Source organism: Symphalangus syndactylus, chromosome 6 (genome assembly GCF_028878055.3).
Source record: "Symphalangus syndactylus isolate Jambi chromosome 6, NHGRI_mSymSyn1-v2.1_pri, whole genome shotgun sequence".
NCBI classification, from domain to species: Eukaryota; Metazoa; Chordata; class Mammalia; order Primates; family Hylobatidae; genus Symphalangus; species Symphalangus syndactylus.
Window position 1 is genome coordinate 120,402,362 of NC_072428.2, and position 14,452 is coordinate 120,416,813.

The 14,452-nt window shown below is 40.6% G+C and overlaps 1 protein-coding gene across 2 annotated transcripts in view; it reads right to left on the reverse strand.

The window, feature by feature from the left end:
- COPG2 (COPI coat complex subunit gamma 2) overlaps positions 1–14,452 on the reverse strand; it is a 160,516-nt gene that overhangs the window by 33,666 nt on the left and 112,398 nt on the right. For both annotated transcript variants that reach the window (XM_055284013.2, XM_055284014.2), the window contains 6 exons: positions 12,233–12,308; positions 11,112–11,215; positions 10,395–10,520; positions 9,189–9,251; positions 8,285–8,424; positions 7,558–7,729 (listed from right to left, as the gene is read on the reverse strand). In XM_055284013.2, the coding sequence (XP_055139988.1) occupies positions 7,558–7,729; positions 8,285–8,424; positions 9,189–9,251; positions 10,395–10,520; positions 11,112–11,215; positions 12,233–12,308 (681 nt within the window). The remainder of the gene's footprint in view (positions 1–7,557; positions 7,730–8,284; positions 8,425–9,188; positions 9,252–10,394; positions 10,521–11,111; positions 11,216–12,232; positions 12,309–14,452) is intronic.

Sequence of the window (14,452 nt, forward strand, 5' to 3'; positions counted from 1 at the left end):
TTGGGATTGACTGGGTTGGAAAGGAGGGAAGGATTGGGAGCAGTGGGGTGTGAGTGGGAGAGGAGGTAGGGAACCAGATGGGGAGAATCGAGCCAAGTTCTGGGTTGGAGGAAACGTACTTATTTAACTGAGCTGGTGGGTTACATATCTAATGTTGCGGGTGATGAATACAGGCTGGGGAAGCCGCCTAAATCCACCAAAAGAAGTAAATGAAAGTGGTTTCTTGTAGGTCGAAAGGTCAAGGTAAATGGCTGGTTTTTAGGAAACAACTGAGAACTCGGGAAACAAAGGGGGAAGTTTCTGCAGGCCGATCTTGTAAGGGATCTGAAAAAAGGAGTGGGGATTAAGGAAAACCGACAATAGTAAGCACCCATAAGAAACAGGTTGAGGCCGAAGATACTGACACAGTGCCTAAGAGTCCTATCAGGTGGGAGGACAAGAAGTATGGGGTGGGGAGGCATTAAAAGAACAAGTTTCCAACGCAGACTGGTGTTTGGGGTCAGAGGCGTGTTAAAGGGCAAACAGGGAAGGAATGAGGTGGTTCCAAGCAGACAGTTCCAGGCCTAATGGGGGTGGGGAGGCAAAAGATGAGATGTGTTGAGTGGGGAGTTAAATGGCAAGTACTAGAATGGTCTAGGTGTGAAATGAGGGAGTAATGTCAGGGAGTCAAGGTGGCCGTCCATAGCAGTGATTCTTATCTGGTGTAGGGGGTGAATTTCACGTGGAGGGAGGTCTCTGGACATGGAATCCCAGGCAGGGCTATCCAATCATCCGAGGGGTGAGCAGTGTTCAGCTCAGAAAAAGTAAGGGAAAAAAAAGCAATCTCTAAAAGGAACACAGATAATAGCAAAAGAAGAAACCAAGCCCAAAAGATGCTTCTGATAGGCCGCCTTGGGGTCCTGCATTCTCGGGTGAGAATCACTGGTGGACACGGGAGGATGGAGAGCCGGGCAGACATGTGAGTGTGAGGGGAAGACGCATGTGCAGTGGGGCTGATGGAGGCATCAGGATCAAGACTGTCAGGTGTGGGAACACAGTTCCCGACAGACCAGGACAAGGATGACAGCGAGCAAATGGATGTAGCCGAAAAGGCACCAGGTACCCTGGTGGTGGAGCTGGGGTTTCCAATGCCTCGGTCCCAGACTCGAGGACTCAGGTGGAGGAGTGAGGCCTAGAGAAGGGCCTAGTGACAAAGAGGATGTGGGCTGTGCGGGTGAGAGCAGAGAGCAGGGGATCTGTTGTCACGGGAGTGAAGGTGCAAAGGGAAATGGAGACAGTGTGGAAGGAGAGCGTCTTGAAGACATGGGCGCTAAGGAGGGAGGAGGCAAGAGGAGGGTGAGACTCACAGGAGCACCCAGGAGGAGCAGAGGAGCCGGGTTTCAGGCAGGGCAGGAGAGTCAGGTTGCGACTGGGTGTGTATTGGGGGGACGAGGATGGGCAGAGAGTGAGACACCAGTGAGTGACAAAGACAAAACTACTCTGGTGACAGGAAGACGGTAGGAGATTCAGAGGCAGATGTTCCCCAGAGTGTTTTTACACAGTGTGAAAGAAAGAACGTGAAAGGAATCATGAAGGTTTAGGGGAGTCAGGGTTGTGGGGCCCTGGAAAGGACGCACAGCCTGGGCCACTGGGACGTGAGCTTGGACAGCAGGGCGTGTGGATTCAGTGCAGTATGTGTGACACAGAGAGGACTGCATCTGGTGGAGCAGTGGGTGCGGGGCCAGGTCAAGAAGGGAGGATACACCTGAGAACACGAGTTAGGCCAGTGGCAGAATCACAGGTGGTGCTGAGAGAACGCAGGATGGTGCAGGTGGGACAGTACCGTGCTGTGCAGTAGAGGAGGAAAGCAGGAGAAACGACCAACCTGGGCCCAGGAGCTAGGAGCTGGGAACTGGGAGAGCAGAGGGTGAGTTTGCAGCATATGGGAGGGCAGGACAGAGGAGAGGTGTTCCCCAGTGGGCAAGAAGAATGAGTTGGAGCAGGTTATGGAGGCCAGCAGCTTACAGAAGTGAGCTTGTTGAGAGGATCAGGGAATGTGTTGCAGCAAGGGAGGCATGCCAAGCACAAGAGTGTGGGTGTGAACTTAGAGAATCCTCCTTTTTGCCCAAAAGGGGCAAAGTGTTTGACGCAGGTCATGGAGGAGAAAGCATGGTGTGGGTAAGGCAAGGGAGGAATGAAGGAGAGGTGAGATGAGGCCACAGAAACAGGGTGTAGAGGTGTTGGCACCTTGGAAACATTGAGGACCGTGTGTCAATAAAGGGCATGGCGAGACGATGAAAGGCCAGAGGACACAACAGAGAGAGGAAACCACTGTTCCTCAGAGGCAGAACTGAGAATATAGGATGGTTAGGGGTGAACTGAGACAGCAGATGGACTCAGTACAGCAGGGTGAGGACATGGAAGCTGGCAGTGGTGTCATCAGTGGGGGCAGGGCAGGAAGGGGTCAGAGTTCAGGAAAGATTCCTGAGCTGTGGATTGACTTGGAGGTGGCAGGGCATGCAGGACTGGATGTTGAAGATGAAAAGGAGTTTCTGGAAGATGACAGTGGAAGGCAACACTGTGTGTAGACTGTGCAAATTTACACTGGCATACCGCATGGAATGAGAGAGTCTGGCAGCCATTCTAAGGCAGTTATTGGGATGTAAATTGGATGATGGAAGTTTATGGTAAAAGAAGGGACAGGAGGCAGGTAGGAGGGGAGATAACCTTATCAATTTGTGCAGGGCTTAGCATCAGTAAAAGGGCCAACATGGAATAGGGGAAGGTGGAATGCAGAGTTCCCAAAGTGGGGGCACTGGCAAATCTCAGGGGCAAGTTGGTGGTATGTTCGGTATCATGGCTGAGTGTAGGAGCATTTTAGGGAATAGAAGTTAAATCCTAGACGACAAGCGAGTGGGGTAACAACACTTTACCTGTCATGGTAACTACTTCATTGAATAGGAAAACAGAAAAAGAAGAAACCTTATAGAGGGTGATGGTAAAGCAACCCCAACCGATATGGAAGGCAGTGTTGGCAATCATTGAAGCTCAGGATTGTGAAAGCAAACAATTAACAATGTAAAATTTGCAAGTGTGGGGGTTGGACATAGGTTACTATGTGTTTAATGTGGTCTCCAACAAAATTAGCAGAGCCAAAATGAGAAGGAAGTATTACTCTGTTTAACAAGATTGAAATTAAAGGGACAGTATACAGTTTAAACCACTTTGGGATTTAGGAATGTCAGAGTTGATAGGGTAGGTATTGTTGCCCCTTGATCCACAGTATGGAATAATGGCAAAGAGGAAAAGTAGATAGAAAGAACTTGTCATTAGGGAATTTGGTGGCTTCCTTAAAGCTCCTTGAGGGAAACACTTGATGAATGCTTAGAGTCAGGAGAATAAACGGTCCCATATAGAGATAGGTTTATGAAGCAGAGTCTGAAGGATGAGCTTCATCAGCAATCCTCAGAACGTCAGTTCTACTAGCCAAGGATGCAGGTAAGTATGTCGGACACCAAGAGAACAGGAAGGAAATGTTTTGAACACTGAGGTGGGTCATGAGGAAGCTTATACATATTCACATTGTGAATCGATTTCAAGGACAGATGAACAAAGACTGGGTGGTACCAATAGAGCAGGGTTTTGTTTTGTTTTTCCCCTAAGGCAAAAGGCAGAAATGGGTGGGTATACCATGATTAAATTGCATTCTGCAGAGATAGCATCATTTAAGAAAAGTCAGCAACAAAAATTAGAGACATTGAAGATGATGGGGTAGAAAAGGGGTATCAAATAGGTTAGGAAGATGGCTTGAAAGGAAATGAGGGAAATTTCGGTGAGTTTGAGGAATGGCAGACTGGATGTGTGACAAATGAGTGGGTAAGTAAGGAGATCTCAGACTGAGAATCCTGGCAGATCTTTCAATGGGTTAGACTGTAGGAATATTGATTTTAAAGCCAGGCTGAAGCAAATTCTAGTGAAAAAGGAAGGGGAAAGGGTGGCTGAATCGTAATGTTCTACCAATCCTGCTTTTTTTAGTATTTGAGTTAAAATTCAGATTAAATGCTTGGCTTAGAAGAATGCAAAGTTTCACTGAGCCTCGTTAATATATGGATCCCAGTGGGTGAGTGGAGGTGAGTTAAAGTAAAAAGCTCTGAGGCAAATCTTACTTAACTGAAGTTGTGTTTTTAGTACAGAATGCCAAGTTAATATGGTTAATATTGAACAAAAAATAATGGAAGGGCGACTACAGTAGCTTAAGATGGCACTTTAAGGAAGTGTAGGCAGAAAGTCAAGAAATTAAAATAATTATGAATCATTACATGGCAGGCAATATTTCCAATGAAAATCAGAGAAAATAACTCACATACATGTACTGTTACAGCTGATCTTAGTATGAATATTTTCTATTAAAGACTGTTTTAAAATAAGTTATTAATATTTGTCGAAATGGTTCCAGATAGCAAGAAATATGATGCAATAAAACCTGATAAAAGCAATATAAAGATTAGAATGGTTCTGAATAGGTAGTGGAATAAAAAGTTAAGTTGGTAATGGCATTAAAAAGGTCCAACATGGGGAATAATTGGTAGAATGTTGTGTATATAATATATATTGTTACGGGTGCAATAAATATTCAGGGGAAACAGAGCTGCTGAAAGAGAATGAATGCTTGGAAGGAATGTTGCCTTAAAGGCTTTTCTAAAACTTTTTAGGTAAAGGACAAATTCTGGGAGGACGAAAGATAATAAGTAGGTCTAACTATATAGAGACTTAGGATGTCCATAGTCTTTCAAGAAATTGCCCAACCTTTGTGAGAAGGTGTTATGGTAATATATTGATGTTGGGTTAAAGCAAATTTTTTCAGATAGGGTAGATTTTTATACATTTATAAAGTAAAGAGGAGTAGTAAAGATTAAAGATACATCAAAGAAAGGAATAATTGATGGAACAACTTTCTGGAAGAAATCAGAGGATATGTGTCTTTTGAACTCTGGAAGACTTGATTTTAGAGAGGATAAAGGAAGAAAGTGGATAATTCTAGAATTAAACACCAAAAGGTTCTATGTGTCTGGCACCGTGTGAAGCAACTTACCTATTATTTCATTTCATTTCATCCTATAACAGTCCTAAGAGATCAAATAATTTGTCCAAGATCACACAGTCAGTATGTAGCAGGGCCAGAATTCAAATCCTCATCTGTCTATCAAACTCATATTCCTTTCTATTATGCTATGCTGTTTTCAAGTTGAAGGAAATCAAACCAAGAATTTCTGTTTTTTCACTGTGATTATAAGGAAAAATATTATTTTTCTGAAATGAGACATACTGATGTTTAAGACCTTGAGGTGATAGGTAAAATCTGGAATATCTGTGAAGGGAAAATGCAAAAAGGAAGGAATGGGTAAAAGATACCTATTACCATCTATGCCCTGGTATTTCACTTCTTCCATTGCACAACATAGACTTTAGATTGGCCATGGATTAAAAATTTGAGAATTCTGACAAAAAACTAAATAGAAAGGAGTTTGTTTTTTAAGTAGGTATATGATGGGTCAAATATAAACTTACTACTAACAAAACTTTAAACAATTCCCTAAATGCCAAACTTTTATAAACAAAAATCAAACAAACCATCAAGCAAAAGAGTCCATAGCCAGCAGACCAAATGTTGAAATCTCTGGGCTAATTTGTAAGATCTTGTTTTAAAACTCCTTAGTGAAAAGGGGCAAGAAAACCTCTCCTCTTTTTTCTCTCTTGGTGGAAATGTTTTCTCTTGTTGTTGTTGTTGGTTTTTTCCTATACTATATGTAATTTCTATATTGTTGTTTTGTGTATTTTGGTATTATAAAATTGTACTTCTTAGATTCTGTTAAGAATACTTCCTGGGGTGTGAGCCACCTGAGTTATTAGTTAGTAAAATGAACCTGGGGAAGTGGGAAGAGCTAGTATTCTCAATTGGCAAGGGATTGATTCTTCAATGGGTTCAGCATTTCACTTCCCTCTGAAATTAAGTGGCAAAGTAATAGCATCCCTTAAAAAACAGGACGTTGGTGAGAGGTAGAATAGGAGGAATTCTGAAACATGGAGGGATGGCTACTGGAAAAGAACTGATGAAGTGCAGAGTCTCCCCAGACAATGGTAGAAACCACAGAACTACATTAAGATTGGGCCCAAATACTAGTTTAGAAAAGGGTAAATAAAACTAGCTTTACTTAAGAACACAGCCAGCTTAATTACTGGCTAGTGGACATATTTCAGACAAATCTAACTGGAGAGAAAAACAGACCAGGAGAGAATGCGAAGTTATAAGGAAATGGAACTAGAGAAACCTCACAAAGGGATAAAGGAGGTAATTAAAGGTTAAAGCCAGATAGCCTCGAGCTCAAAGGAGAAATACTGGAGGCCAGATAGGAAAGTGCCTTCCTACTCAGGGGGTTATGGATCCAGGGTGGCTAAAGAATAGAAGTAGAGTTCCACCCAGGGCCAGAGGAAACAATCTGGGATTCAGACACAGCAGTGGTGCCAACGTGAATCTACCTCGTGCTAGAGTCTGAGTAGCCTGGTCTATCACCCAACACAGATAAGTCTGGACAGGGGCTCCCAGGAACCAACATCTAAGAAGGGAGTTTGGAGAGGGGCTAAAAGAAAGCAGGTTAAGCCCCAAATGTAACTGAATGATGACCAGGGATAACTATTTACTAGTGCTTTTATGATTTCTTGTAACTCTGTAACTATCCCAGTATTTGTTAATTTTTTAACTTGTTTCTCCTGTACTTACGAGCAGTAAAAGTTGTTCAAAACATAAATGTGATGTGTGTGCTTATTTCTGTGAAAACTGGGTAACAGTTACAGATATTGTGCACTGAACATGAGAAGAAATCAAGGAGGAAAATGACGGTGGGGGGAATCAAGTAGAATAAATACTTCACATTCACCTTCCTAAGTCTCCAAATAAGTAAATACTACTATTGGCACTAGTTGGCTGTCTTTTAGGGGCTATTTTTCTGCCCTGCAAAGACTGCATATGGGTCAAGCAGGGAATTAAAAGCCCTTCTTAATGTGGACACACATGGTTGGCTAAGCCACTCACTAGGCTGAGACATGCTTTCAGACACCAGCCTTATGCTACAGGACCTTCGAAAATGATGTATTTTAAAATGCCAACAATCTACTACATAACCAAGTTCTATCTAACTAGATAGAAACTTCGAGGAGAAGTGGGTCAAGATTCTTCACAGGAGACATCAGGTATGTGAACTCTCACAAGTGGTCACATTATTCTAACAGAAAGCGTGAGTTCCTTTTTGTGCTACTGCTATACACACTCAGTTTCTCTTTTAAGTGTTCAGCAAATTTTACTCAGAGATTTAGTTTTAAAATTAGTATTTCTGCAGCAGTAACCAATTTTATAAATATATATATTCACACACACACAAACACATACACATACACACTCATTATCATTACATTAAATTCTAGAAAAGCATCACATTCTTAAACTGTGCATTTGAAGAGTTGAAGAGCTCACAAGGAAATGCATTCGGAATCACGTATCTCCTCCCTTCTGAGGGTTAGTACCTGCTGTAGGGTCATCATCAGGCAAATGAACCAGAGTGTAACATATTCCTGGTTGGTTATAAGGAAGGCTGGGGGCTGGGATACAAGACAGCACTTCATAGGAATCTGATGGCTCCATCTGCACTGTCACTTTTTCCAGCAGCTGGTCATTGAGAGTGTTGGTGCAGTCAAACTGAAAAGTCAGTAAATGGAAAAGTTGTGAAGGATAACAAGTTATCCTTCCTACTCATAACCCACTACTCAGCTCTGGAACCCACTATACCTTCTATCTCTAAAGAGCAGGGTAGGTCTCCTCCTAAGATTCTTCTTTTGGCAACAGGGAGAGCCTTTTTCTTGAGGTTTTTTGTTTATTTATTCATCAGTTTTTTCTCTTTCCTGAGACTGCTGTACCAAACAAGATGGCAGAAGTCTGATGGCTGTCAAATCTAAGTTCTCAGAATAGCCCACTTAATCTACCCTGATGTTAAATGATGATTTTAGAAGATTGGTTATACTTTATGTTGTCCAACTTCTTCACACATTTCAGTTTTATGTCCTTTAGATTTTAACCATCAAAAGTTACCCATCACATGAAGGGATCTCTATAGCTCTGGTGTTAAACAAGAAACCAGAAATTCTGCCAAATTAATTCTCTATAAAAGAAACTAGAATTATAGGTAAAGGATATTTGTCTCAAAGCATACCAGTTTATACTAAATCTCTACAGGAGTCAAGGGCATTATCTTACCTGGAACACGATGTGATTGGTAAACATGTGCTTGATACATCGAACAAAATATTCTGTCTCTGCTTCTGTAAGTTGAACAGGCTCAGAAGACTTGAACAAGGGTCCTATATTCAGAAACTCAGGAATGGCAGCCAATTGTTCTATCAAGAAAAAAGAACGTAGGCTATGAAGAAGACAGGGAAAGACTTTAGTCTGGACGCTTAAAAAATGCTTTAGTTGGCCAGGCGCAGTGGCTCACGCCTGTAATCCCAGCACTTTGGGAGGCTGAGGCGGGCGGATCACAAGGTCAGGAGATCGAAGACCATCCTGGCTAACATGGTGAAACCCTGTCTCTACTAAAAATACAAAAAAATTAGTCGGGCGTGGTGGCAGGCGCCTGTAGTCCCAGCTACTCGGGAGGCTGAGGCAGAAGAATGGCGTGAACCTAGGAGGCAGAGCTTGCAGTGAGCCGACATTGCACCACTGCACTCCAGCCTGGGCGACAGAGAGAGACTTTGTCTCAAAAAAAAAAAAAAAAATGCTTTAGTTTCCATAGCCTTACTAATAGTTGAACATTCAACTAATATGTCCCCAGGTTTTAGTGAAGTAATCTTTCAAGTAAGTGAGCTTATATATTAATGAAAGCAAAAAGCAAAAAAAAAAAAAAAAGAAAGTAAATACTTATTTTACAGTGAGTTCCCTGTTAACCAACGAGATACAGAAAAGAAAAACATTCCCAATTAGCAATTACAAACTGGAAAGTTCATGGACTCCAGGTAGCCTCAGCAACTATACCCTATGGTGTTCAGCAACACGAAGATTTCCTATATTGAGAACTGATCAATTTGAGTAAGATTGGTAGACTTTATTATATTTACAATGCCTAGGGGCAAGATTATTACGTCTAACCATCAAATCATCATACCTTGGAAAATGTCTTGCCTGGAAGGAGCCAACTTCTCTGGCTTAGTAGCCACAAGTGTGATTTCTATAAAGACAGATATGAGCAAGTAAGTGAACTTCTCCCCCTACTATCAAGCCAGCAATGCAGACAGAAAGAGAGGAGAGCAGACATTTCTAGCAGGTATATAATCAGCTATTACTAAATCATACTTATAGGTTATCTGTCACTTCTGGTGGGGGGACACTCAAATTAAAATGTATTTAGTGAACATATGTTGTGGAATCATAAAGCCCTAAAAATATAGAATTTGCTTTAAATGGACTGGAATGTACAAAAATTACTCAGAAAAGGAAAAACAATTTGTTTTAAAAATCTTCTCATGATCAAAATAGGAAAAATTACTTATATCAACAGAAAAACTGAAAATGTTGAAAATAAGCATACAATTGTTTCCTCCCAGTTTTGTGTTCTAACCACTAAACATTTATGTCTTCTTTTTTTTTTTTTTTAAGTTTTAAAGTTAGATATTCTTTGGGAATATTTTTTATGATTGTGTCCCATAAATTCTTTAAAGACGAACCTCCAATAACAAAACCAATTAACTTAGAGATTATCAACTTCAGAAAATAAAAATAGGAGGTGACAGCACTATTACTGCTCTGAGATGCACAGTGGCAACTGACTTCAGATACTGTAATGCTTTGCATTAAAAAAACCCTTCATCTTGGAGTGCATTTCATATTACTGCTTTTATGTAAAAACCAGGAGTTTTTTTTTAACTCTAATAAAAATATGTCTTAAATCTAAAAGATTTAGAAGGGGTGACAATCGGCCGAGCACGGTGGCTCCCGCCTGTAATCCTAGCACTGTGGGAGGCCGAGACGGGTGGATCACCTGAGGTCAGGAGTTCAAGACCAACCTGGCCAACATGGTGAAATCCAGTCTCTACTAAAAATAGAAAAATTAGCCAGGGGTGGTGGTGCATGCCTATAATCCCAGCTACTCGGGAGGCTGAGGAAGGAGACTCGCTTGAACCCGGGAGGTAGAGGTTGCAGTGACTAGAGATTGCGCCACTGTGCTCCAGCCTGTGTGACGGGAGTGAGACTCCATCTCAAAAAAAAAAAAAAAAAAAAAAGGGGTGACGATTAAATGAGTATTAGAGAAAATATGCTAATATTTTTTAGTTTTGCAAAACTAGTTATACACAGAAAAATGAATAGAGTTAACCTGCTTTCTGTTCGAAGACAGGAGCCATAGCAAGAGGAATTGATTTCATGTCAAACGGTTTTTCTGAAGGCTCCAACGTGTACTGGTGTAAGGCTTTTTCCATCCCTGGTACAGAGACCGTCAAACCTGTGAAACACAGAGAAATCTCAGCATTATAACCTCTTGTCAATCCTCGAATCCAAATAGGCCCAGGTTTGTAATATTTATCTAAGCTTTCTGAAGGAAGAGAAAAATATAACCAAAAGCTTTATAACCTAAATATAAAAATAAAGGATATTCTTGAAATTACCTTATAAACTTATAAACTGACTTATTTCATTCAAGGAAACATGGGAGCACAGCGTACACATTTTCAACAAGATGCATGTACCTCCCAGAAAAGAAAGCAACTTAGCTATATGGGAACAAAGATAGCATAAGAAAACGGGAAAAACGTAAACCCATCCAAGAGGGAGTTCAAGGAGAACCAGGAATAAGTGAGCAACATTCTTAAAAAATGTAAGGGCCCAATCTATATTCTTATAGATTGTTGCATAGGAATTACCATTACCAAATTAGAAAATATCCTATAAACACAGGTTTCTCTAGAAATGGAAGTGTACTCAAAGACAAAAACCAAGCATTTGCCTAGTGAAGTTAGCTCATATGCAAATCATGAAATATGCTTCCAAGACACCATTTGAGGAACAAAAATGTACATCTTTGGCTTTCACTGACCATTAAAGATATATGTGGCATTTAGTGCCATCTGCCTCTGCTGCAGCACATTCAGATAGAAGGTAGCTCTGTCTCGTACCTCATCATCAGTATCCATCATACACCTGTCCAGGGGAAACAGAATAGTCATGTCACAGTACCCCAAAGACTTCCAATAGCTCTACTACCAAATCTAAAGGACACAGCTCAGGTCGTCATCTGATACTATCTTTAAAAAAGTGCTCAACAATAGCCAACAGCGGCTCCTAAAGTCTCCACAAATCTTGGGTACTGTTCTGAATTACTAAAGAAATACTGTTACTGTGAATCACAAGCACTACATAAGTAGGCATTAAAATAACGAGGAGCACAAGAACATGAAATAGCAGTCTGGAGTCTTTTCTTCCATCTGTAACCACATGACCTTGTTGAAGACTTAGACTTCTCTGTAATTAGGAAACAGGAGTATTATACTTTCCAAGGATATTAAAAAGATAAATTCAAAATCCAGCCATTGTTATTGCTCAAATGACAATTTGTTTTATGTAAACTAGCCAACCTTTGGCTTGTAATTTATCTGCTTCAATTATAAGATGCAATCACAGTTTTCTAAAGCAAGTCTTTTCCTCATCAAATAGAGGGTCATGAAGACAATGAAAAACTATTATTTTTAACTCTGCATAGTGAATTACCTAATAGTTTTTTTAAGTAAGCCCCTGTTGTACAAATTGAGGCACATGTATTTAAGTCACTTTTCTCAAAATCATATGAGAGAAAGCCAAAATCAAATGTGACATGTACCTAGCAAATGAAGCCCTATGGAGAACTAGTATTTTAGGGAATGGTGCTGGGAAGAGAAGCTCTATAAATAAGAGTGAGAAGTGATGGAAACATGTAGGCTATTGTGTAAACCAAGGCTAGGGGCTTTCATGAAGTGATCAGTCAATAGCACATCAAATTGATTGAGAGGTATACATAATTACTAAAAAGAGAAAGGAATTGCCATTTGCCCCTGACTTGCTCCAATAGCTCTACTCTTAGGGCTTAGAGTGCATCTACCCTATGGTAGAATGAGGATTTCACTATTTAATCATATAGAATTCTTATTTTTTTTTTTTTAAAAAAGACATTATTTAACTTACCTCTGTAAGAGTACAAGGATGCTTGGGAGAAGACTCTCATTCTGAGCCCCAAATTTAGCCAAAGCACTCACAGCAGCTATAATGAAGCATACAATTATGCTACATAAATATTGGTTTCTCAGAGTTAACCAATAACCATTTGAAAAAAAATGAGAAAAGTGTCCCCATGTTCAGTGGAGATAAACTCTCTTGTTTTATTGAGTGTTTCTTGATCTTATTTCTTTGATACTGTTAAGCATAAAGAGAGTTCTGCAAGCCCAAGAGAGCTCTGAATAGGAAAATCTTCCAAAAATTGAGGAAAAAGATTCATATAGATTTTCTGTAGGAGCTATATCTCTACCCCACCACAACCCCTTATATATCACACTGATGTGATTAAGCTCCAATCTCAAACAACCAGCCCCAAGCATAAAAAGAAATTCTATTATTAAAATTCCTCTCATTCAACGAAGATTCATTGTTCACCAAACTTTTGTCAGGAATTCAGCTAGGTACTGGGGCAGATAAAAGACATGTCCCTGATCTCAAGGAGCTATACTCTAGTGGGAAAGATAGGTATGTAGAGAGAGAATTACAACACATCATAGGTAAGTCCATGGAAGAAATATATCCAGGACGCTATGTGAATACACAGAAAGGAACTAAATCCGAATTGGTGGTGGAAAACTAAGACAAGGAGTTAACACATATTACTTGAGCTAAAATCTGAAGAACAAGTACTGTTAGCCAGAGGAAAAAGGCAGGATAAGAGTATTAGAGGCAGAGAAAATAACAAGTTCAAATGGCCCCTGCCCAGAGAAGAAAGTGTGGTATATCACTGGACAGTTGGGCAAGGCTGAGCATAGGACCCATGTTGGAGAGCAAGAAGAGACAAGGGAGAGACTGGCAATAAAACAAAATTAGGGTATGGTTTAATCTCAACATTACTATTAAAGGATATTAAATACGAGATAAATTTGTATATTTGAAAGTCTCCCCTGCCTTTTTTTTTTAGCAGAGTGTAAAGAATAGGCTGGATATATGTGAGTCTAGAAGCAGTCAGATAGTTAGGCATCTGAAATGGATGAAAGCCTCAATCAGCACCATGAAAACAGAAGAGAGAATGAAGAAATATTAAGGAGACACAACTGAAAGCACTTTGCTAAAGAACAGATAGGGGCTGTAAGGCAGCAGAACAAGATTCTATCTTGATAACTGAGTGGATGATGAATGTGAGGTTAGTTTGAATTTTAGGTTGAGTTTGAAGTGCTTTAAGTTATTTGGACAAACAAGTTCAGGAAAGAGACATGACTGGAATGTCACAGCCTATCAGTAGAGCTCTGAAAATGATCACCAAGAGGAATGTAGATGTTGAGAAGTCAAAATCTTACAGGCCGGGCGCGGCGGCTCACGCTTGTAATCCCAGCACTTTGGGAGGCCGAGGCGGGCGGATCACGAGGTCAGGAGATCGAGACCATGGTGAAACCCCATATCTACTAAAAAATACAAAAAATTAGCCGGGCGTGGTGGCAGGCGCCTGTAGTCCCATCTACTCGGAGAGGCTGAGGCAGGAGAATGGCGTGAACCCGGGAGGCGGAGCTTGCAGTGAGCTGAGATTGCGCCACTGCACTCCAACCTGGGTGACAGAACGAGACTCCATCTCAAAAAAAAAAAAAATCTTACAGAGAACTAATATTTTAAGGAATGGGGCTGGAAAGAGGAGCTCTATAAATAAGAGTGAGGAATGATGGAAACATGTAGGCTATTGTGGAAACCAAGGCTACGGGGTTTCACGAAGTGTTCAGTCAACAGCACATCAAGTGGACTGAGTGTAAACAAAGGTAAGAACATTAAAGTGTCTAACTTGATTGTACAACTAGTTTATAAGTAATTTTCAATAAAATTACTTCAGAGGATTTTTAAGGGAAAGCTACATTATACTGAGTTAAAGAGAAAAATGGATAATGAATTCATGCAGGCAGCTAATAATGGCTACTTCAAGTTTATCTCTGAGGGGAAGGAAAGTATAGAGTCAGTAGCTAGTGAAAGGCTCATAGAGAGTTTATATCTTTAATGGGAGAGATTTGGATCTATTCATATGCTAAGGGAAAGAAAGATTAGGGAGGAAAAGTCACTTAAAAATATATATATATAGAAACACATAAACAAATTCTACAAACATTCATACTTAACGGCTATAACTGAAAAAACGGATAAGCCACCATAGTATTCCTATCATAC